This window comes from Mauremys reevesii, linkage group 10 (genome assembly GCF_016161935.1).
Source record: "Mauremys reevesii isolate NIE-2019 linkage group 10, ASM1616193v1, whole genome shotgun sequence".
NCBI classification, from domain to species: domain Eukaryota; kingdom Metazoa; phylum Chordata; order Testudines; family Geoemydidae; genus Mauremys; species Mauremys reevesii.
This window is the reverse complement of record NC_052632.1, coordinates 52,826,442-52,851,472: the sequence shown is the minus strand read 5'-3', so window position 1 is coordinate 52,851,472 and position 25,031 is coordinate 52,826,442. Positions and strand designations below refer to the sequence as shown.

Here is a 25,031-nt window from a genome sequence, read left to right as displayed (position 1 = left end):
AGGGTCTCCTCATGGAGGAGGTGGGTAAACAAACTTGATTGTGTAGCCAAACTGGATGGTATCTAGGACCCACAGGTCCACTGTTATAGCCCTCCAGTTGAGGGAAAGGTACAGAATCATAAAAGACTAAGGTTGGAAGGGACCTCAGAAAGTCATCTAGTCCAACCCCCTGCTCAAAGCAGGACCAATCCCCAGACAGATTTTTGCCCCATATCCCTAAGTGGCCCCCTCAAGTATTGAACTCACAACCCTGGATTTAGCAGGCCGATGCTCAAACCACTGAGCTATCCCTCCCCCCCCACAAAGCCACCAAAATGGACTACAGAAACAGGTGGGAATGGCCTCATAAGGTTGCAACTCTCAAGCATCCTGTCAAAAATAGCTTTTAGCAGGTGTTGAGGTTGGATGGCTATCACCAAGGTGGATAGTTCAGCATATCTTGTCATCTGCACTCTGATGCTTGGGTGGTGGTTCATATTCTTATTGGTGATAGAAAGGCTGTGAAAGGAGTCCTTGCTTATAAACCTGTTTGTGATGATGCTTCTTTGGGGCTCATGAATGCCCAGGAAGAAGACGGCTGTTCTGGAGTCTTTTAGTGAGCACAAAGACTTGTCTATTTTCTTGCTGAAAAGACCTCTATGGTGTTCTGAATCTCCCTGGGGAACCCCAAAGTGTGAAACAACAAACTACATTACTACTGTGACATCAGATGCGCCCACAGCTAAAATCTTATTGCAAGCTGCATAGAGGCTACGTTCCTTAACAGGGTTTTGGAATTGGGCCCTGTCCTCCTGGGGGAGTTTGTCTTTGAACTCCAGGAATTTCAAGTAGTTCATAAAGTCATATTTTGCTAACAGGCACTGGTAGTTAGAGATTCTGAGAACTAAATGCTAGTGGATGTGAATACCTTCCTCCTCAGAAGATCCAGGCCTTTCACTCCCTTGTCCACAGGGATGGCTTTAGGGTGTTGCTACCTGGATTCATCTGTGGCTGCTTGTACTACTAGGGATTTGGGGGCAGGGAAGGTGAACAAGAATTCTTCCCCTTTTGCAGGCATGAAAGTAATGTTTCTCAGCCCTTTTAAGGGTAGAGTACAGTACAAGTGTATGCTATACCACTCTAATTGCCTAGGAGGAGAGGGACAATGTAACACTCTGTTAGAGTGCACAGATCCAAGCTGTGATGCATAAAGATTCCAAGGATTCCAATAGGGCCTGTATGAAGGGTTGAACACTGGTTTGGTGTGGGGGAAGGCACGAGGTACCCATGATCCCTTGGAGAGTAATCCTACTTGCATGGAGGATGGGTCCAGGAAACTCTCCAAGCCTTGTCTGGACTAACCTCTCTGGGAGATGGTAGTTTGTCCTGGACATTGGATTCAGCCAACAAGAAGGCTGGATCTATCTCCATCAGAGGTACTACTGGTGCCGGTGGAAGCAAACTCTGACTCATGGATGGATAATGGGTAGATTTACCTGATCCAGCCTCTGCTCCAGAACTCATGCTTGGAGGTACACTGCTCGAGGACTGTAGCAGTTGTATAGGGGTACCTCCTCAGTCAGAGCTCTCGTCCCTGTCAGGTCTGGGGTGGGAAGTAAAGCAGTAAAGGCAGTACTGGTGGTAGTTGCTGACTGAGAAGGGGCAAGAACACAAGATGATTTAAAAACTATGTGATTCTGGGCACAGTCCTACTCTCAAAAGGTAAGAGAGAGGGTCCCTACACTAACTATAAGAATACTATAAAAACACTAACATCATTTACAATTATATTTAGAGAGATTAAGACGATGAGAGACGATGAGCTCAGGGCCGAGGATTCAGACTCAGGCCACACAGCAGTGAAAAGGAACTGAAGAGATGGCTGATTCACACCTCCCCTTATAGCCTCAGTGCTGAGCCCAAGGAAATCCAACATGCAGCTGTGGACCAATGGAAGCTACTTGCAAGATTTTCTGGTCTTAGGTGCATGGTGCACACTCATATCCATTTGTGGAATACACACCAGGACCAGCATTCAAAGGAAATTCCACGTTTCCCTTCCTACTCCTAACTTGATAGTCCCATTTGTACATGCAAGAATCACATTAGTCCTCTTAGTTACAACTTTTCATTGGCAGCTTTTGTTCAGTTGGTTATAATAGTCAGGATTACACATTGCTTAATTTCACTGCATGACAGAAAACTGAATTACTGGGAAGATATTTTGTTAAATTATAGTTCCTTTAAAATACTACTGAAAATTGAGCTGAGCCGCAGAAAGTTTTTGTAGACAACATCCAAAATTATTTGAGCTCTTTATATACTCCCCTACAGGCACAGGGTCAAACCCTCTCAATTTCATCATTTCTTCTACCAAAATCACTACATTATGCAAAACCAAGAGAATCAACCGTTTTTATTTAGAGCGAGCACAGAGGAACATATAAGATCAAATGCTGAGATTCAGGAGACTAAGTTTGCTATAAAACATTCTGACAAACTGTTAAATCAGAAGGAGAAGAGCTGCTCCAATTCACGTTAGAGAAAACAATTGAGAAAGCTAAGGACTGGATGGTTATATTAGCTTTTTAAGTAATATTCTTGAACTCCATCTGCTGGTCAGAAGAGTAATTGTAAAATCTAAACTTGTATTTGTAATGTACAGTAGCCAAATCCCTGGGCATATCAATCATTGTCTAAACAGCCCACTGAGAACATTATAGATGTATCTGTGCTTTCCTTGAAGAAAATACTCTTAAGCCTTGATTCATGCAGAAATGGATGCACTGAAAAAATTGGGTCAGCCTGATAGAAAAAATGCAAAAAGGCACTCCATTACTCAGTCTTATAGCCAATGTGCCTACATGCACTGGCATTTGCAAAACAGTCTGACAAATAAAGGGTGGTCACAAAAACTCATGTAGCTCAGTTGCACAGTGCTGTGAATGTCACAACTCGCAGAATGTTGCTTAATTCCTTCATTTAATAATATAGGGTGGAATCACACCTCAATATTCCCAATAAAAGCATGAGTCATGATGCTTGATCCACCATTACAACTCTAAAACAAAGACGACTAAAATCATGCTAAATCTCAACAAGGTCTATCAGCATGTTTGCAGCATCCTTTGAAGTTGAGGTTTGAGGGAATTCCCTTTTTCCCCAGTAACTATTCAACCCCCAAATCCCTGCACTGAAAGCAATTCTGATTGTATTCTGTGACAGTCATGAGAGGCTTCAGGCTCTCCTTCTAGGGCTCTGGGTACTCAGATAACTCTCACTGCTGGAATCTACATAGTGTGCTGAGAAGTTATACAATGCTTATATGAGTTTAATTACAGCTGGTTATCCCCCCAACATTTCTGAAAAAAAAGCTGTTAAAAAGATACTTTGTTCCTTGTATGCAAACTGATATTTTCATAATATACATCTCTCTCAATCCAGTGCCATTATTGAGAACAATGGATGTAGCTCCAGTATCCACTGCTCAGATATTCTGTGGCACCTTATAGATTAACAGAAGTTTTGGAGCATGAGCTTTCGTGGGTGAATACCCACTTCATCGGATGCATGTAGTGGGCTCTTTGCTGCTTTTACAGATCCAGACTAACACAGCTACCCCTCTGATACTGCTCAGATATTGTTTGCACCCAGAAAGAAAAAGTTCCTTAGCTTGTCCTGATGCTAACTAAGACTCTGTGCCTAGACCCTTTTACCCTAAGGCTGACCATTTAAAATGTAAAGGGTCTCCTTGTTACCTCTTTGGCACTGAAAGAAGTCAACCTTGATAAAGTTTGCTTTCTTCCTCAAGTGGCTTCACCCCTTTTTCCTGAACAGCAGGCTGTAGTCTCCCTGGATTCATTCCTGCTGGATTCCACCCTGGGGTTATCTAGACCTCTTCTAAGGTAGGCTTTGGAGGCAATGCAATAATCCTTAATCCTTCAAAAGAACCACTTTCACTATCAAAAGAAAGCTGTCTTTTAAGGGCAGGGCTATTAACCTGAATTTGGAGGTCTGGGCTGTGGATCTAAAGGTTCTAACCCTGCTGATACCCAGGTGAAGTTATGATGATTCCACATGAAGGAATTTGGTTTTTATAAAGCTAGGAAATTACACACAAACGACATTAAAAGGACATTAAGATTGGAAAATCAAATGCTCAAAAATTAGGAAATGCCAGTACTATGGTTTCCTGTGCTGCCTTAATTTGCTCCCTTATGTGTTTGCATCATGACAGTCTTTAGCTACATGATAACATACTACTATTTCCACAGAATTCCTGTTTCAATCAGTTTACAGGATAGACCACGCTCTGAGAAATCAAAGTAGTACAGTGAATGAGGCTGTTGCTTGTAGGACTCCTGACTCATTTGTTGCAGAAGTTTCAAGATATGTAGTGAATAAAGAAAGAGAAAGGATGGTCTCTCATACTTAAGGCAATTGAATGCCTGCATGAAGAACTATATTCTATCCCTACCTCTGCCACACAGTTCCTGTGTGATACTAGGACAGTCACTTAAAGTGGAGGTTACTTCAAAATGTGGAATTCAGATAGGAACCACATATGTGGGTATGCGCATGTGCCCAAATCTAGAAATTCTTCAGAGCAGTGTCCATAGGCCAACACGTGCACAGTAGCTCTCCTTGTGCTCCCAACCAAGGGTAGAAGAGGCAATGCAGGCTGATGCCTCTCCAGTTCCTCCTCTTACCGCAAATTCAACAGCATCCAAAGGAGATGGGACAAAGGGTGGGTAGTAGAATACAGATAGGGACTACACATCTCGAAGGAGCTACAGTAGAGTAAGTAACCTCCACTTTGAACGCTACTAATTATGCGTATTCCACATAGGGGTGACTGGCAAGCACTGTTCAGACTGGAGGTGGGTGGGAGGAAGCTGGTAACAAAGATGCTTGCAATACTTCCGATCCCATCGCTGTCTGAGGCATTGCACTTCCGATCCCATCTGCAACTGAGGCATGAACTAGAGTGTAGTGTGTTGCAAACATGGGGCTAGAACTCCAGGTAGCTTCCTTGTAGCAGGACATCAGATACAAGCAGCCTCCACATCATGTCTACTTGTGTGGAATGAGTTGTGACAGTCCCAGGGGAAGACATTTTTGCTATCTTATAGAACTCCAAGATGCATCCCGAAACCCACTTAGAAATCCTCTGGGAGATTCTGGCTTGCCCATACAATCTCTTTGCTATGGCAACAAAAAGTTTCAGGTAATTTCCTAATAGGTTTGGTTCTTTTCAGGTAGAATGTCAGGGCATGCCAGACATCAAGGGAGTGCGGTCTCTTCTCTTCAGAAGAAGTGTAGGGTTTTGGGAACAATACAGGTAAGTATCATTTCACTGAGGTGGAACTCAAACAATCTGGGGGAGAAATCCGGGGTGTAGTTGAAGAGAAACCTTTTCTTTGTGAAACACTGTATAAGGAGGATCCATCATGATGGCTCCAAGCTTGCTGACCTTCCTAGCAGAAATGATAGCCTCAAAAAGCCACCTTCATAGACAGGCTGGTCCTGGCACATGTTGCCATGGGTTCAAAGGGCAGACCTGAGAGTGTCCACAGGACAAGGTTAAGGTCCCACTGATGTGTAGGATTAAGCACTACTGAGAAGGTCCTGATCAGGCCTTTCACAAATTGTGCTGAAGCAGGGTGAGTCAAGATGGACCATCCTGGAGGGAGGACGGCACGAATCACTGCTAGGTGTACTTGCTGAGAACTAAGAGTGATCCCATGAGCATTCTATTTCTGACACCCATCCAAACACCAGGTCATGAGGTGGAGTGAGCCCAGATTGGGTTGCTTTCCCCCCCGCCACATCCTGGGTTAGGAGATCTGGGAATGGGCAGACCCTGATTCGTGGGTGGGCAGGCAGACATCTTTAGAAGTTCCATGAACCAGAACTGTCTGGCCCAGTAGGCTGCTAGGAGAATGATACTGGTTCTGTCATGACATATCTTCCCCACAACTTGTAGAAGGGAAATGGGAGGAAAGGCATATCTGAGGCCATTTGTCCAAGGCAGCAGAAGAGCCTTGCCTTGGGAGTCACAACCCATGGCTCCTCTGGAACAAAATAAGGGGAGCTTTCTGTTAGCTTGGGATGCAAATATTGGAGTACCCCACTGTGTAAGTATCTCACTTAGGATTGTCATGAACCTCCCATTCACAGTCTGCCAAGAAGCTTCTGCTTAGTCTGTCTGCAAGGGAGTTGTGAATACTGGGGATATAGGTGATGCGCTTCCTGATGCACCAGTTCCAAAGTCTGATAGCTTCCAGGCAGAGGAAATGAGATTTTGCTCCTTCCTGTTGGTTGATATATACCACCATGGTGATACTGTCCAACATTATCTGTACATGGAATAAGCATATGAGTGGAAGGGAGGCTTTGCACGCAAGGCAGACTGATCTCATTTCAAGTATATTTGTATGTAGCCTCTTCTCTCATGAGGTCCAGGTACCCTGACCAATGTGGTTGTATAGGTGAGCATCCCACCACAGGAGGAAGGCATCTGTCACAATGGTGGCCATGGGAACCCACATCATGACCAACAAATGAGGGAGGTGTTAACTCTGGTGGAAACAGTCACCTTGGAATCGATGTGGTCCTTGTCAGTTGGCAGATTGAATGGAGCCAAGCTTGCAGACACCACAAGTGGAGTCTGACAAACAGAATCATGTAAGTGCGTGCGGCCATGAGCTTAACAATGAAAGATACCTGTGCACTGTAGTTTGTGGTCTGCAGGTAATGCATGAAATCACGTTGGTTATTTTATGAATCCTGTCTGCGGGGCAAAATGCTCTTGCAGAAATTAAGTCCAATGTCGCCCCCATGAAATTTATTGTCCTTGTGGGTAACAAAATGGACTTTTATTTGTTTATGCAAACATCTATGGCTGATAGAAGTTGTACGAGAAGCCTTGTCGCTGACCTGACCTCCTAACGAGAGTGGCCTACCAGTAGTCAGTCGTCTAGGTATGGAAACGCTGTATAGCCCTGGTGCTTCATCTGGGCTGCTACCACAGAGAAAACCTTCGTAAATGTTCTGGGTGCTGTAGTGAGCCAAAAGGGGAGGGCCTGAAACTGTTCCTGGTCAACTGTAAAATGCAGGAACTTCCCGTGTGATGGGTTAAGGTCCATGTGGAAATACATGTCCTTTGTGTCAAGAGCTGTGAACCACATCCTTTCCTGAAGGGAAGAGATTATCAATGCCACTATAACCAGAATTTCAGCTTTCAAATAAAGATGTTGAATTGCCAAAGGTCGGGATGAGTCTCCACCCTCTGTCTTTTTTGGAAATTGAAAATACCGGGAGTAGATCCCCATCCCATGATGAGGTGGGATACACTCTATTGCCCCTCGGTGCAAAAGGGGATTCTACCTCATGTGAGTGGTCCTCAATGTGGGACCGGAAAGGGAGTTTGTGAGGCAGAAAGGAGCGAAACTATGGAGTATCCCTGATGGATAATTTCCAGAACCCAACTGTCCGTAGAAGTGTTTAGATTCTATAGCATTAAACTGAAGTTTCAAAAAGGAATTATGCAGCTGTGCAAATGGCTTCATAATTGAATTATAAACAGGGTCCCGACTTTACCAGGTGTCAAGCAGCCCCCTTCTATAAACACACCACCAAAATATAGATCTTTAAGACAACACAAACAAGAGATGAAGGAGCACTCCTCTGACAACTGGATGGGACTAAGACCTGCAAGTCTGAGATTTATATCCTCTCCTGCCCATTCACATTTCCTTTCAGACACAGCCTGAAGCGAGGATTCCTGAAATTCCTGCTAGATTTAAGAGAGTTATCCAGAAGACAAGGATGAAATCTGTGCATCAATGCTTCTGCTAAAGAATGGCAATGTTTCTAGTGTCAACCAACGGTAAGAAATTTGCATCTCATGGAGAGGCTTTATCAGTTTCTATAGTAACTGCTATCATGTTAAAGAGCATAAAACAACTGAATTCATAGTTTCCATAGAAACTATACCAGCAATTCAATTACATTATTCCTAATACATTGAGGGATATTAAAGCAAGTAGTGATATTTTAATTTTACTTTGTGAAGAAGCAGCAAGCACATAAAATACCACATGAAACTGGCCAAGTCTGCAATATTCTAAACATCCACAATCCAAAGTAAATTATATTTTTAAAAAAGTATACTAACAAGAACTATTCTCACAAGCAATTTGCACTAACTAGAAGTCATTTGTTTTGCACAGCAGAAACATGAGAGCATTCAATAGTGTACTTCCCATATCAAAGCCAAAATGATACCAGAGATAGTATTCACTCTATCAGCAAACAGTCCACTTTGTACATAAAACAAAACTTTTAGCTGTTTTAGGAATTTACACACACTTGTAGTGGTGCAGATAGAACTTACATAACACAACATTTCCCGCATCTATTTTGGGACTTAGTGTACAAGGTTAAAACCAAATACAATCCTTTGTGACAAACAATACAGCATATCTGGAGAATTAATTTACTGAACAACTGTGTACACACAAACTTTGTCTATATTATTAGAAAATTTACACATTGCTGAAAATGCAGATCAGGTGAACCAGTGTGAAGTTTAAATGGCAAGTGCAGACAGGATCAAAGTAAGTTCAGTAATGTTTCAGAAACCATGGCTGAACCTTGCAAAGCAAATTTCTTGCTTCAATGTTCTAAAAGGTGACCAATACCACAGTGCAATTCTAAAAATCTGTATGAAAAGGGCATTTCATTTTATTATGGCATTTTTAAAACAACTCTAATTTAAAATACAATACAGTGGTCAAAATGCACTTGCTCTCAGTCTTTTGTCAAGACTGTGGATGGAAGTGGCATCTCTTACTAACAGTAAGATGACAGCAGGCACAGTTAGATAAATTTTAAGCACAATAGGGCACTTTAACTTTGCAGTAATAAATGTGAAAACACAGTTTATGAAAGTAACGATACCACAATCTAAGATACTGGACCTTACTATAAGTTCACCACCAATATAAACAAGTTTCTAGTTACCTAACTCAGGGGTTCTCAAACTTCATTGCACCGCGATCCCCTTCTGACAATAAAAGTTACTACGCGACCCCAGGAGAGGGGACCGAAGCTTGAGCCTGCCCAAGCCCCACTGCAGTGGGCAAGAGGGGGGTTGGCAAAGCTGAAGCACAAGGGTTTCAGCCCCAGGCAGGGGGGCCTGTAACCTGAGTCCCAACACGCAGGGCTGAAATCCTCAGGTTTTGGCCTCGGGTGGTGGGGCTTGGGCTTTGGCCTGGGCCCCAGCAAGTCTAAGCCAGCCCTGGCAACCCCATTAAAATGGGATCACGACCCACTTTGGGGTCCCAACCCACAGTTTGAGAACCACTGAAACTTATTCTAGAAGTAGCCTTATGATTACATACCACATAGTATAAAAGAACTGAACTGGCCGACTTCTCTTATAACCTTAAGGATGACTTGATTTATAAAGCTCAACAAATTTTTCAGTAATCATTTTAGGAGAAACTGTTGTAATTGATTGTTTTCCACCCTGTTTCTCCCTTTCGCTTTGAGTTCCAAAATTGTATTAAAAAAGCTCCTCCTCCTCTCTAATCAGCTGTGCCTTCATTCAGTGTTGCCACAATCCAGTGTTGCCTTTATAGCAGCATTCTAATAGCTAGAAAAAATTAGGAAGGAGCTGATTATTTTGGTAAAGAAGCTTTTTCTTAAAGGTGATCTGCAAAACAAAAATGAACACTGATGTAGAGGGAGGTTCTCAAATTGAAAATTTTGTAGCAATATTTTTATAAAGAATCCCTAAGATTAAAGGAAAATATCTTCTCTTTTTCAGTTTGCTGGGTGCATTTGACAGCATTTAGTGAATTCAGTTTCACTGTTTCTTTGAGTGTGCAAACCCTTCCCCAGACTCTACAGACTCAACTACAGCAGAAGTAAAGGTGAAAGTGTAAGACTGAAGAGGCAGCAGGTGGTAGTGTGCACAAAAAGAAAAGGAAAGGTGCAGGCCTAAGCACGGTTGGTGATGTTGCTCTTAGGTACACTCAATTCTGAACATCAGCAGGGAACAGAGACAGCTCCCCCCCTTAATTTTAGTTTTAATAATTTTTAAAAATGTAGAGCATACTGTTTAGGGGTACTCAAAGAAAATATTTCAAAAAACGTAAGTTCGTAGTGTCCCCTTTTAAGGACAGAACTTTTTGCTAAATGCGCCTGGTAACCAATAATGGGGGTTACTGAGCACAGAAATAAATTTTATATAAGCTTCTAAAATCCCCAACCCCACCTTCCTGATTATTTCCCAGTTTACTGGAGATATGACAGAAAGCAATACTGTCTCAGAGGAACCCATGCAATTCCTAGTGTCTGTGATACCAGAGAACAATGAATTCTGGGATATCTTCAGTGAAACAAAAAGTACCAATTTCTGAGGTGAAAAACTATTGAGAGGGTGGATGCTAGTTACATAAGAATAGCCAAACCAGGTCAGACCAATGGTCCATCGAGCCCAGCATCCTGTTAAACTTATTTCTGTCTTTCATGCTCACTACAGGCTGGATAGCGAGCGCACTTTACACATTTGGGACTTACCTCATTTTTGTTTTACAATTCACCTTTAATATTTTGCTGACCAATGCTACTGAGGAAAAAAAATCAGATTAATGAGTTTTCAATATCATTCATTAAAATCTAAACTAGCATGATGTGAATTCAGTTTTTACTAGACATAACTTTATACACTGGGACCAGGGGCGGCTCTAGCCATTTCGCTGCCCCAAGCATGGTGGCACGCCGCGGGGGGCGCTCTGCCGGTCGCCGGTCCCGCGGCTCCGGTGGACCTCCCGCAGACGTGCCTGCGGAGGGTCCGCTGGTCCCGCAGCTTCAGTGGAGCATCCGCAGGGGACGCCTGCGGGAGGTCCACCGGAGCCGCCTGCCACCCTCCTGGCGACTGGCAGAGCGCCCCCCGCGGCATGCCGCCCCAAGCACGCGCTTGGCGTGCTGGGGCCTGGAGCCGCCCCTGATTAGGACTTGGAATATATTTTGAAGATGCATAAGAAGGAAGGGGAAAATGACATATGAGTTAAATGCAACTTACCATATTTGGCACACTGGTAACTGAAGTACTCTTGATGTCAGTAGGAAAGGGAGGCAAATTATTTGCCATGCCTGGCTTGTTTGGTAACTGAGGGTTCACGCCTGTAGCTCCCATCTGCTGCCCTCCAGCTTGACTAAAGGGCTGCCCAAAGGGACTAGTGTTACCTGTTATTCCCATCTGAAATAGAAACAAATATATTACTATTAACTTTTATTTATCTACAAACATTTTTAATATGATAAAAGCAGATGCAAGTATCCATCTTCATATTCTTTGATCCATACAGCTAAAAAACCCTTTCCCTGACATTGTGGGGTCACTCGTTCGTTTCTAAGTTATCTGATCAGGCAATAAAATTTGGACACCTGGTTTTATCCATATGCCCTTTTTGTCAACCTTATTTGTTGCAGTCCAATTTATAAAAGCATGATAAAACTCTGAAGGAAAAGAGTTACTCTTTCCAATAATGCATTGACAAAACAGACCCCCAAAGCAGATAACTTTTTTCTGTGTGCTCTTTTGTGCAGGGGATGCAACTCTGTACACAAATTGCACATGGGGAAATAAAGGACTACATAGTAATTTTTTATTCTTTTAATTATTTGTTTAAACATTTTGAAATTTTACCAAAAAACCCTACTTTACATCAGATATGGCATACTAACCCAACAAGAAATTCTGAGTATAAGTTTACATAAGCAATTAATTTATGAGATATTTAATTGATAGTCATAAATAACATTTTTTTAAAGGTTATGAGTTTGTCTTCCAAACAAGGATGAAATGGGGATGGAAGATGGGAGATTGATTGTGAAGTGTGGAGATTGCTTATTTTCTCTTTTTGTATTTATAGCAGCCAAGTTTAATATGACTGTATTCTTTTATATACCATTGGCAAAAACGTACAAGGACTTAGGAAGATTTCTACTGTAGTACAAGAGAGGAATTGTTAGGTTCATACAAGGGGATTATAACAAGAACTATAAACATGAAACAGAAAAAGTGAAGTAGAATGTGTTTATTTAGATTAATACAAAAATGTAAAAAGGACACCTGTCTCAGCTTCTTTGCACCCTTGCCATAAATTACAAAAAACAAATAAATGTAACAATAGCCAGCAGAACACAATTTCCCTTGTATGAGTAACAAACATTGTCTATCCATAAGATTTATTTGCTTGTAGAAGAGTCTCCCAAGAGAAGTGGTGGAAGCCCTATCACCGGAGTCATTCAGAACTACGCTGGAGAAAACCACTTAAATATATTGTAGGGAATTTATTCCTCTGGCAGGGGAAGAGCAAGATAATTTAATCCCTCTTTTCTATCACTAGCTTTATAAAGCCCATGACAGCAAATCAATGTGACAAGTCAAGAAAATAACTCTTATTGGGGGAGGAATTCTATACACATCCCCATCATCACTTTTCAAAAGTCTTACATATGTGTAAATTCAAACATTTGAAGATCCAGATTTTAAATATTTAACAACCTCCAGTTTCCCTTTCCACTGATCTCACTTGCCCTTCCCTCCCACACACACTCTAGTGTTCCCATGCCCTGGTTCTTTATCCTCCTACAGAGTCACCTCTGGCAATAGGAGGAAAAAGTGAGGGAAGGCTTTAAAGGGAGAAAGTTATCCCTCTTCAAGGTCAGGTCAGCTTTCTGCCTTTCCCAGTGGATGCTACTGAACAGGATTCTCTCCCTCTCCTTCCCTCTAGCATTGCTGAATATGCTTAAAACAAGAAACAGGAAGCAAATGCTAGGTGTTCTGTACTTAGTAACTGGATGACAAATTAAACAGATCACTGACTCAGCTTTGCACTTCTCCATGCATACCTTACTGTCATTAGGGGAAGGGAGTAAAACAGTCACCTAGCCAGCCAGCTATGAAGCACTCAGCATGGACAGAGTTATTGGGCAGGAAGTCACGCAAGCCTTTGCCACCTCTAAGTTGCTGCATTAGTACAGTTGATTGGTTAGGGGGCTGGGCCAGAGGAAAGCAAGAGCCGCCTGTTAAGCACGCGGCCAAGCACCAATCAAAAAAGCATAATCTCCCTACCTGAGAAGAACTGTGTTTGGGCTTACAAGTGTAAGAGCCCCCTGACTGTGAATTCAGTACAGGTGAGGAAGGGATGTCAGAGCTGGTTATGGCTCCCTGATTCTGTGGGGTGATCAACACTGGCCCTCTCGTCAGTGAGGTTTAGAGTCAGTGGGGGGCTACTCTAAGTTACACCACAGGCAAAGGGTCCATTAAGCATCTCCCAATTCTGCAACACTACTTGCTTTGATGTGGCTGGCAAAGGAGACATTCATAGGAGCTTATGCCAGCACACAGCTCCCACCACACTGAATTCCCTACTGGTCATTTGCAACCAGATTCCAGCCCTTTTGCACTACACAGAGTGGTCAGATCTCATTTGAAGGGAATCTATCACAGTTCGGAATCTTCTCTTATCTGGAGAAAAGTAAAGGGAACTAGTTTATTAGAACAAGAGAATTCCTTGAAAAAGGACCTTACATGGAACAGGAGAAAAAAAAACATTGACTCTCCTCCTCCGAGGCAAAAAACAGAGGGGTTAGTTCAGAGAGCAATCCAGATGGAGAAGTTATTACAGTATAAAAATAAATAAAAAGGAGGCACTCAGACTGCAATTCAACTTTACAGGACAAGAACACACATTACTTTTATCCAGAGCAACAGATCCAACACAGACTTCCTAGCAGACCGTACAGTCACCAGAGTGAACAAGCATTCAGATCAAAACACTCTAAAAGTTAAGGTTGCTTCAGGAACATTAACTTAGCCATGTTCTACATAGAATGTCCATCCAAAACAAGCTAAACTAGAAGAACGTTAAGGCTGCAAAGTCAAGCACTCAAATTAGGAAATGGCATATTTAAGGCTGCCTCTCCAGCCTTAATTTGTGCCCCCAGTGCATATGCATTATGATAGTCTTTAATTACATGATTACACACTATTTTTTTCAGCAGGAAAAAACTGTGCCAGCAGAGGGAGTTTTGAGAGTAGAGGACTGTCTCTCTGGTGCTCTGTGCCACAGCAGCCTGAAGGAGTAATTGCAGGGGAAGTCCTGTTCAGCCCCTGCAGCCTCAGGATGGAGTATGCTCAGTCACTCTGTAGGGTTGGGGAGGAGGGGGCAGCAGGGGGAAAGAGGAGTCATGCACATTTCAGTAGCCATATAGGAGCTGTGAAGGAACAGAGCCTGCTGACTACAGACAATCTTCAGAGAAATTAGGTGCCAAACTCTAAAAAGACTTACCTTTTGTAACTGTTGCTCTTCAAGATCCTTTGTTCATGTCCATTCCATTGTAGTTGTATGTGCTCGCCACATGCACTGGTACCAGAAGTTTTTCCCTCAGTGGTATCTGTAGGGGACTGGCTTTCACGCCCTCTGGAGTGGCGCACGTATATGCCAGTATAAGGGCACCACCGGCTCCCCCCTCCCTCAGTTCTTTCTTGCCAGAAACTCCAACAGAAGTTTCTGGCAAGAAAGGAGGGTGGGTCATGGAATGAACATGAGCAAAACATCTCGAAGAACAGTTACGAAAGCACTTCTTTGAGTGCTTGCTCATGTCCATTCTATTGTAGGTGACTCCAAAGCAGTACCAGCAGCGGTGGGTAGGAGTTCATGGACATGTTGATTGCAACACAGCTCTGCCAAATCCAGCATCATCCCTGGCTTGCTGGGTGATGGTGTAACGCACCATGAACGTGAGTACTGAAGACCACATTGTGGCCCTGCAGATGTCCTGGATTGGGACATGCACCAGGAAGGCAGCCGAAGACACCTAGTCAAGTGAGTCTTCAGTATCGGTGGAGGCACAGCCTGCACCAACTCGTAACGAGTATGGACACAGGTGGTGATCTAATTTGAAATCCTCTGAGAGAACACCAGAAGGCCCTTCCATCCTGTCAGCTATTGCAATAAAAAGAGCTGATCTGATTTGCAGACAGGCTTGGTGCGCTCCTGGTAGAATGCCAGGGCGCGCCTGACATCTAGAGCGTGCTGCCGCCTCTCCTCATTGGTCATGAGAGGCTTTGGACAGAACACCAGGAGGAAGAGATCCTGGTTGATATGGAAGTGCGACACCACCTTTGGCAGGAAGGCCGGATGGGGCTGCAGCTGGACCCATGTCTTTGTAGAATACTGTGTAAGGGGGCTCCCAAATAAGGATTTTAATTCTGGAGACACGTCTTGCTGAGGTAATAGCTACAAGGAATGCAACCTTCCACAACCAGATAGGTGAGGAAACACCGCGCAAGCTAGACGGATGGCTCTGAGCTCCCTGATGTTTATGTAAAATGTGAGCTCCTCTCGACCATAGCCCTGCGTTCGCAGTGTACCAAGATGCACTCCCCATCCGAAGTTGGCTGCATCCGATATCAGGGAGACAGTGGGTCATGGGCTCACAAATGGCACACCTTCCAACATCAGCACCAGGTCGGACCACTGCTGCAGGGAAATAAGTACCTGTGATGGGATCATGGGGAGCATGTCCAGGTGATGCCTGGCCGGGGAGTAGACCAACACCAGCCACATCTGGAGGGTGTAGTCTGAGTCTCGTGTACTGAACCACGTACATGCATGTGGGCCGTGTGCCCCAATAATTTGAGACAGTGCTGAGCGGGTGGCTGTGACTTTGGTAATCAGATCTGACATTGCCCTGAACCTGACCTCTGGAAGGAAGGCTCTGGCTAAGGTAGAGTCAAGGACCGCTCTGATGAACTCTATCCTTTGAACCGGAACCAATGTTGATATTTGTTCATTTACCAACAAGCCTAGAGCTTGACAAGTGGCTCGTAACGTCTCAATACTGTGCTGGACCTGGACCGACCCTTGATGAGCCAGTCATCGAGATAGGGATAGATCTGAATACCCCAACAACCCTTGGCACCATTGCTAAGCCAAAGGGGAGCACTGTGAATTGGTGGGGGGGGGGTCCCAACTACGAAACATAGGAACCCTCTGTGTCCATACAAGATAGATATGTGAAAGTAAGCGTCTTTCAGGTTGAGGGCAGCATACCAGTCTTCCAGATCCAGGGAAGGAATGATGGAGGCCAGGGAGACCATGCAGAACTTCAGCTTCTTGAGATACTTGTTGAGGCTCTGCAGATCGAGGATGGGACGTATCCCCATTGGCCTTTGGGATCAAAAAATAATGGGAGTAAAATCCTTTCCCCCTCAAGTGAAGAGGGACTTCCTTCACAGCTCCCACTCGCAGAAGGCCCTACACCTCCTGAGCGAGCAGCTGCTCTTGAGAAGGGTCCCTGAAGAGGGACGGGGAGGGGCAGTGGAAGGGAGAAGTAGGAATAAACTGGAAGGTGTACCCCTCCCCCCCATTACTGTGCTGAGGACCCACTGGTCTGATGTTATAGAGGCCCAGGAAGGGAGACAAATGGTTGGGGAAAAAAACAGGGATGCTGGATCCAGGTCACAGGCTGGAAAGTCACCTTGGAGCGCACCCTCAAAATGCCTGCTTATCACCCCGCTGGTTGCAGGTAGAGCTTGAGCGAGCTGTTGGTCTTGCCGAAAGACGCTGTTCGGGATTGATCCCCGAACCTGTGGGAGTGCTGTGGCTGGAACTGCTTTTTCTCACGGGAGCTGGTGTGTAAAGGCCCAGCAAGTACAAGATAGCCCTAGAGTCTTTTCAGGCCTTGTAACTTGCCAGGCCATTAAAAGAGAGAGGTCCTGGGTGGACTGCTGAACATCCACCCACAGGCCCGAAGACTGCACCCAGGACACACGACTCATGGAAAGGGCCGAAGCCATGGTCTGGGCCACGGAGTCCGCTGCATCTGAGGCCACTTGGAGGGATGTCTCCTCTGGCAGCAAGTCCACAAACTTGGCCATGGACTGCCAAATGTTAAAGTTGTAGCAGCCAAGTAGGGCCTGATGGTTGGCACTCTTAACTGAAGGTTGGGCCATCGTATACATTTTTCTGCCAAAGAGATCGAGCCGCTTCACCTCCTTATTCTTAGGGGTCGATCCTGGCTGGCCCTATCTATCATACTCATTGGCTACCGATACCACCAGTGAGCTAGGAGTGGTGTGTGTATATAGGTATTCAAATCCCTTAGCGGGGATGTAATACTTCCTCTCTGCCCGCTTGGAAACAGGAGATAGGGAAAAGGGAGTTTGCCACAAGGTTTTGATCAGCTTTACCACTCCCTTATGGATGGGCAATGCCACCCTGGAGAGGGCTGCTCCAATTAACATATCAAACAGAGTTGGAGGGCTCTGCCAAGTCCTCTAACTCCAGGTTCAAAGCCATCCTCTTAAGAAGCTTCTGGTGGGCTTTTATATCATCCTGGAGGACGGCGTGGGAAGGTCCCGCTATTGCAGGAGACTGTCACTGACCATTTCTCAGATGCCCCTGAGACTGATCAGTGTCTCTGTGATGGCTGGGGAAACCCCAGGGGTTCCATAGCTGCCAGGAAGCCAGCCATTAACCTTGGGGCCATGTGGGCACTGGTGGTCCTGATGGGAATGCCGACGCTCCCAGTGGGTGGCCCTGGCCTGCCAGTAGATCTTCCTCCTCACTCTCTGAGCCTGAGGAGGGAGAGAATCATCTAGGGGACCAGGACAGTACCGAAGCCGCCTGTCTACCCCGATCCCATCAGCCTGCTCTGTGAGTTTCCACTGGTGACCTGCACCAGGAAGACGACTCCTCCTGCCATGCCTCTGGTGACTGGTGGCAGCATTCGGTGGATCAGCAACAGTACCCCAGCAATCAATGACTTATGCTTTGAGAGTGGAGTCACTCCGTGGATAGGAAGCAAGGGGATCAGTGTCCTGGCTCAGGGGATCGACGCCTTGCCCATGGGGATCTGTACCAGGGACCAGTGATGGGACTCTGGGGACCAGTGATGGGACTCTGGGGACCAGTGATGGGACTCTGGGGACCAGTGATGGGACTCTGGGGACCAGTGATGGGACTCTGGGGACCAGTGATGGGACTCTGGGCCTCTGGAGCGATGCCATGAGCTTGGAGATCAACCCCACCATTTCAGGGACCAGTGCCGAGACTCCAGGGACTGGCGACACGCCTCCACAGGTCTGCACCACACAGCCGGCGAATGATGCCGGAATCCCAGGGAACACTGCGTAGAGTCCAGGGAACAAAGCTGGGAACTCTGACAGGTAAACTGGTGGTGTTACTCTGGTGAGCTCTGGCGGGGCACTCCCCCAGTCGGGGAACGGTGCCGTACCAATGGGGACTGCTGGAAAGACCCCAGAGTGGGTTTATCCCTCAAACAGGGCACCTCGCTGGCTGGGGTGGGCAGCACCAGAAGAGACAATATGTCCGTAGCAGCCTAAAAGGCTTCCGACGTGGACAGCATTGCCACATGCCTCTACCCCTTCCCGGGGTGGCAGACTGGTCACAAAGTGGGCTTGACAGCTGAACAGGTGCTGAAGCCTGGCCACCAGCCAGAGGAGAAGATCTGCCCTCCCTTTATGAGATGCAGGAGAATGCCCTCTCCTGGCCTCTCTCTGCTTTTTAGCCGGTACCAGGGACGGGGATTGGCACCAGTCGGAGGCTGGTGGCGTGCTCTGCACTGAAACTGTGTCCTTGGAGCAGAATTGAGCCGGCTCCGAGAGCCGACTCCATAAGGAACGCTCTACATTACATGTCCCACTCCTGTTTGGTACATGGCTTGAAACTCTTACAAATGTGACACTTGTCGCTCAAGTGGGTCTCCCCAAAACACTTCAGACAGCTTTGATGGAGAATCACTGACTGGCATGTTTTCTGCAGCAGTCCCAAGGCTTAAAGCCTGGGAACCGGGGCATGCCCCATCCCTAGGTTAAGTCCCATAGGGGACTAACTATTTCTAACATACACTACACAAACTATCTATGAACTATATATAAGAGAATTCACAACTAGGCACAGTTGCCTTGGCAAGCTTTCCTTCTCAAGATGTTGCAGCACTGTCACTGGTGGTAAGAAGGAACTGAGGGAGGGGGGAAGCCGGCGGCGCCCCTTATCCTGATGCATATGCGCACCACTCCAGAAGGTGCCAGAGCCGGTCCCCTTCGGATACCACCAAGGGAAAAATTTCTGGCACCAGTGCATGTGGTGAGCGCCCACACATACACACACACCCCTTACATGAGCAAGCATTCTAAGAGCAACAAATCTTTACTGAGCATGTGCACCCAGATATCTCAAAGGCTTCTAACTTAGCTGGGGTGGATAAAAATCAATGATTTTTTTTTTTTGATAAAATGCATTTGAGGGAAAAAAACCTATCTAAAACAGAGTTTTAATTAAGATACATTATAGTGCAAAGATCTCATCATAGAATAGGGATTATACATTCTAATTCTATAGTATAAGACAATATATTCATGTAATGTATAAGAAAAGTTTTGTAAATGAGTTCCAATAGTTCATGGATTAGGGACCCAATATTATGGGGTTCAGGGGCTTCTGTATAGATTATTTAGGTTCCATAACAACCATTCTGCAGCAGCTGCTCTGAAAAAAGTGGGAGGAATCAAGCTAACTCTCCCACAAGCAGCAAAGAATCCTGTGGCACCTTATAGACTAACAGACGTTTTGCAGCATGAGCTTTCGTGGGTGAATACCCACTTCTTCGGATGCAAGTCTATAAAGAGACTAAACGTCTGTTAGTCTATAAGGTGCCACAGGATTCTTTGCTGCTTCTACAGAACCAGACTAACATGGCTACCCCTCTGATACTCTCCCACAAGATGTGCAATAGAACTCAGTAGTGGACTGTTTTGAGCACTATATCAAGAACTAGCCTAATTTGATGACAGTTTGTGAACAGAATTGTAAAAAAAATAGATGGCACTGTCACAGCCAAAGTTCTCAACATTGGGCTCAAGGGAAATGTTGAACACATGCTCAGTACCCCGAAGCCTATTTCTGTAGCCTTCAACAAAATGCAGGGAAATAGCTGTTTTATTGCTAACGCTGTTGAAATCTGGAAGGAACTGAGTGAGATCTTAAAAAGAGAAATATTCAATGACAGAGTTAAATTACAAGCATTAAAAAAACGAATGAGACAAGCACTATCTCTAGCTCGTTTTCTTGCAAATATTCTCAATACTCGGTACCAGGGTCAAACGTTAACTGCTGAAGAAGAGGAGTTGGCTAAGACAGGGACATCCAGCAATCATCCCTCCATAATGCTAATTATAATAAACTTCAGAGCTAAAGGTGAAACGTTCAAGAAATATATGTTTGCTGCTGATGTTTTAAAGAAAGTCACACCAGTGAACTGGTGGAAGTCACTTAAGCACTTGGATTCAGAGTAGGGTGACCAGGTGTCCCAATTTTATAGGGACAGTCCCGATTTTGGGGACTTTTTCTTATACAGGCTCCTATTACCTCCTACCCCCGTCCCGATTTTTCACATTTGCTGTCTGGCCGCCCTAATTCAGAGACTGCTGAAGTGATAATCTCACTCAACAGCAGTAGCTTCTTCTGCCAGTGTAGAAAAAATATTTTCTTCCTTTGGACTAATTCATTCCAAATTGAGAAATCATTTGGGACCTGAAAAAGCAGGAAAGTTTGTTTTTCTTTTCCAGATTATGAACAAACAGGAAAATGAAAGTGAAGACAACTGAATTAACTACAGAAGCCAATATTTTAAGTTTCTCATGTTGACCTGATAGTTGATTTAATTTTTTTTTAAATAATATTTCATTTACCTATTTTAGTTAAAAACAATTTTAACAAAAACAAATCTGATTTTAAAAAACTTGAATGTTTAACTAAATTCAAAAATTCATATGCTTGTTTTGTTAAAATATTATGTTTGCTATTGAAGGAAAAAAATCCAGAATACATAACGTGTTGTTTTAGTTAAATAAAACAATTTAAATTTGTCGGCTGATGTTCTCCTCCTAATACAGCATGGCAAGAAAATCCTCCAAATATTAATGATTAACCTGTTGAATTGGAGATAGTTCACCTCCCAATGATTTCATAAATATAGGCTTCAATTACCTTTGGTAAATGAAATAACTGGTCATTAATTTTCTCATATAGCTGTAAAAGTAATCTGTAAAGTTTTCAAAATAAATCACTTTAAAAATGTATAGTATGACCTTCTAAAAACGAAATCTACATCTATCTCTGAGTTGTGAATATGTATTAAAGTTATAACCAACAAGAATGCACTTTTATGTAGAAATCCATGATTAAATTGAGTCTTCCTGACTACTGATTTAAATCAAATCCACCCTGAACCTCGCCAACTTTGGGTGAATTTTCAGAGGGACAGCAAAAGGCACATCTGACACAAAAACAATACTCCTCCTGCCAAATTTCAAGTCTCTGCTCCAAAACATGGAGCCGTTAGAGCTTCTCAAATGTAACTACTTTAAGATATTTTTTAAACACAGGCAAAACAATATTTTTTCCCAAAACCTCTCTCTCAGAAATGGCAATCTGTTTTAGCTGAAATTTTTTTTAAAAGACCTGTCTCAGGTAGAAACCTAGCATAGAAAATGTCAGCCCAAGTAGTTTCAGTTTGGCCAAGTTATAAGCAACTGAAAAAAACTGTTTTAAAATGGAAAGTGGTGTGCTATTAACCTACAGTGTCACATGCACCATCTATAATTTCCAATTCTTCTGTCCTTTACAATGTGAAGCTTACTATGTCATGTTTCAGATATAAACTTGCCAAATCCAGCATTGCTGGAGCAAACTTAACGTTTGGAATTTCTTAACCTGAGTACTTGGTATATCACTGTTACTTTCGCACTTTGACTTTAATTATCATTGCTTCAAAATTAAAACAAATATTTTACTACCATGCAGAAAATAGCCTTTCAAACTACCAGAAAGGAGACAGTTATAAAGGGACAAAATTTTCAAATCCCATATTACCTGCCTTCCACCTAGACAAAAAGTCAAAATTGTGCATTAACAGATATGTATTAATGTATCTTAGAACAAGGAAAATCATTTATCAGTCTGGGACTAGTAAGAGGAAAAACATTCTCTATAACACTGAAAGCTAATGTTATGAGAATTGGCTTAAAACATTTATTTAAACTGCTATTAAAATTTAAAGACTACCATAAGATTTCATTTTTATGGTGGAAGTTCTTCAAAGGTAATAGAAAAATAGAAAAAAAAACTCAGAAGAGGTGAAAATTCCCTTTCTTCTCTTATGTTTCAGTCTAAAAGTCACGTTTTTCCTCCAAGAATAAAAATAGAGAGTACAAAATAAAGCCAAAGTTGGGAAAGGGGACATATGCAAGAGTAGTTTGCCAGGAATATCTAATTGTATTTTACTGTCTATAGTCTTATCACAAAATAATTGTACCATTACTGTTTAGTCAAAGCCTCACAAAGAATACATATTAGCAACTATATTATGATTTCCAGAGACAAAGGAATGGACACAACATAATTCAATTTTTATTTATTTATTTTTTGCATTTTGCCATCATGTTTAAAAACTAATTTCAAACAAAGAAAGGGAAGACCAGCATGGTGTGTTTTTTTCAGTAGCAGAGCAATCTGGTGCCAGACAGCAGGTCAGAATCAGAGTGGATCTTCTAGAGTCAGCAATACTGCAGAGGCAGTACTCTGGGTCCAAAAAAGTGTAGTTCATATCATTCCTACAGCAACAACTCCGGCAACTACAGAATGACAGTAACTGCTTTGGAGAGAACTAGTTTCAGTTTTTCTTGACCAAGCAGGTAACACCAATATGAACAAGAAAGATGAAAAAAGCAATGAAGGCAGGAACCTAGAGGACCCACCTAAGACCAAGCATTTTCACACACCAAAAATATCCAGTCAGATGGGGTAATTCTGTGCTTCCTAGTTATGTATCTGAAGATTTTAAAGTAGTTAACCATTTCAAGAAGTTTGTCAATTAATCCTGGCTTGTTAAATCTCAAAACAAGCTTGCAAATTTATTCAGAATCTAAAATGCAAAATCTCTACAGTATTTTTACTTATTTTTCAGACTGAGAAACCAACAGCTTTAAAGTGAATGAAACCCAGATTGTTCCAATTCAGCACTGCGCTTCCTCAACCCACATATCTGTGAGCAACAAAAAATAACCACCATTCTCAAAAGATCTGCTTTCTCATATGTCTCAAATTTCTGGAGAGTTAGTGGTTCAGAAGAATTATACTTTTTAATTACAGATCACCAAAAACAAGATAAAAAGCGTAACAGTTTTTCCACTATATGGTATATATATTGGTATATATATTGCAATGTGAAACTCTTGGTCCAATCATGAAGAACTGAGTTTTTTCAAGGAGTTTGGCAAGTTTGCCTCTCAAAAGGCAGCAATATCTACAATTAATAGGCAGTCTTCACTGGATTTACCACCTGGGGTACAGATCTGCTTCACAGGTTACGGCTCCTCTTGAACTTCAATCTAGCTTTCACTCACCCCTCTCTATCTGAAACTACCAGCACTAAGGTCACCAAAAAACTCCCACAAACCAGATTTTCTTTACTCAATGCTGTGGACCATCCCCTTTTTCTTGAGAACCTGCCTTTCTTGCACTTTTGCAACTCTATTATATCCTTGTACCGTAATCCTTTTTCAGACTCCTTTCATGGCTCTATGTTTCCCTTCTGGGCCCATCAGTCTCTGAGAGTTCAATCTTAAATCCTCTCCTCCCTCCATTCTTTGTGTGGCCTGTCTCATCCACTCCCACCTTTGTTAAAACAAATTATCTAGTCTTTCTTCTGCATCACTCTGCATCTGCTGCTGCATCACTGCCAGTTTGCTTTCATAATGATTATCCCATTGCTCAGTAAAACCTCAGTGAGCCACACTCATGGGTGGTGTAAATTACATGAATGTAAAAGTTACAAAGACCAGGGATGCAAGTGCTTGGAGGGAATGCTGTGCATGCTGTTGCAACTTACTGGTAGGTTAGTGTGTATCTTAAAGCACATCTTACCATAAAAATAATCTGTGGAAAAAGTATCACCATCTTTTTATATTCCGGGTCAGAGCTGCTGAATTACTGACAAATTTAGTAATGTCTAATTCTGCAGTGCCAGCCAAATTCCATTCCCTGTATATCAAAACTGTTCACTAAATTACTTTTATTGCCAGTTACACCTGTGAAAACCCAATGAAGATGCACAGGTATCACTACAGGCATAATCTGACCACCAGAATCTTTACTATGGTGGGTGGGAAGTAGAGAACCCAGAATGACTCTCCGATTCCAGGGAACGTGCAGGGCTCACAGTTAGAAAAACATCTTTTTCAGATTCATATTTGTTTTGTGCTAAGTCACCTACCATGGCATAGAATCATAGATTATTAGGGTTGGAAGGGACCTCAAGAGATCATCTAGTCTAACCCCCTGCTCAAAGCAGGACCAATCCCCCAATGGCCCCCTCAAGGACTGAACTCACAACCCTGGGTTTAGCAGGCCAATGCTCAAACCACTGAGCTATTCCTCTCCCTCCCCATCAATACAGTAAGGATCATTCTCTGGACACCAGTGGGGAATTGGCATGGTATGAAAATGATGACAAATACAAAGCCTATTTTATGTCCCAGATCACTAACGAATACCCCATTGGGTTTGATATAAGTACACTGGTACACTTTAGGCACACATTAGATGCTAAGAGATTAATATAGTTTGGTATGTCAAAATACTTCTTGAGCCATTATGGAAAAGGGGGAAAAGAGAAGCGGGCTTGAGGGGAAAAAAGATAAATGGACTATGTTTGTCTCAGCAAGACTGAAAGCTGTATCATTTTTGCCTCCTCTTTCACTAGGCTGACATATCCAAACTCTTACCAAGTCCAACTTCTCCATTTTCTATTATCTGACTAAAATCGGAATTTCCCTCAACTGCTAAAACTCTATTCCACATCTTGGCTTTCAGCTCACCCCTACTACTATAATCACATCCTCTCTCTCTTTCTGATCTCTTTTCCTTTCTATCCAAAACCCT

The 25,031-nt window shown here is 43.4% G+C and overlaps 1 protein-coding gene and 1 long non-coding RNA gene across 8 annotated transcripts in view; one reads left to right on the top strand and one right to left on the bottom strand.

Annotated features, from left to right (window-relative positions):
* Window positions 1-25,031, bottom strand: part of LOC120373929 (CREB binding protein) — a 187,311-nt gene that overhangs the window by 92,230 nt on the left and 70,050 nt on the right. For all 3 annotated transcript variants that reach the window (XM_039493001.1, XM_039493002.1, XM_039493003.1), the window contains exon 3: window positions 11,075-11,251. In XM_039493001.1, the coding sequence (XP_039348935.1) occupies window positions 11,075-11,251 (177 nt within the window). The remainder of the gene's footprint in view (window positions 1-11,074; window positions 11,252-25,031) is intronic.
* On the top strand, window positions 6,496-23,246 carry LOC120373932. 5 transcript variants are annotated; one of them, XR_005585811.1, is made up of 5 exons: window positions 6,496-6,666; window positions 7,744-7,870; window positions 9,815-10,016; window positions 22,784-22,892; window positions 23,056-23,246. It is a non-coding gene; the product is annotated as an uncharacterized LOC120373932 (long non-coding RNA). The 5 variants fall into 5 exon arrangements; XR_005585812.1 differs by having other exon boundaries at window positions 6,498-6,666; window positions 9,815-9,979; XR_005585808.1 differs by having other exon boundaries at window positions 6,501-6,666; window positions 9,815-9,996.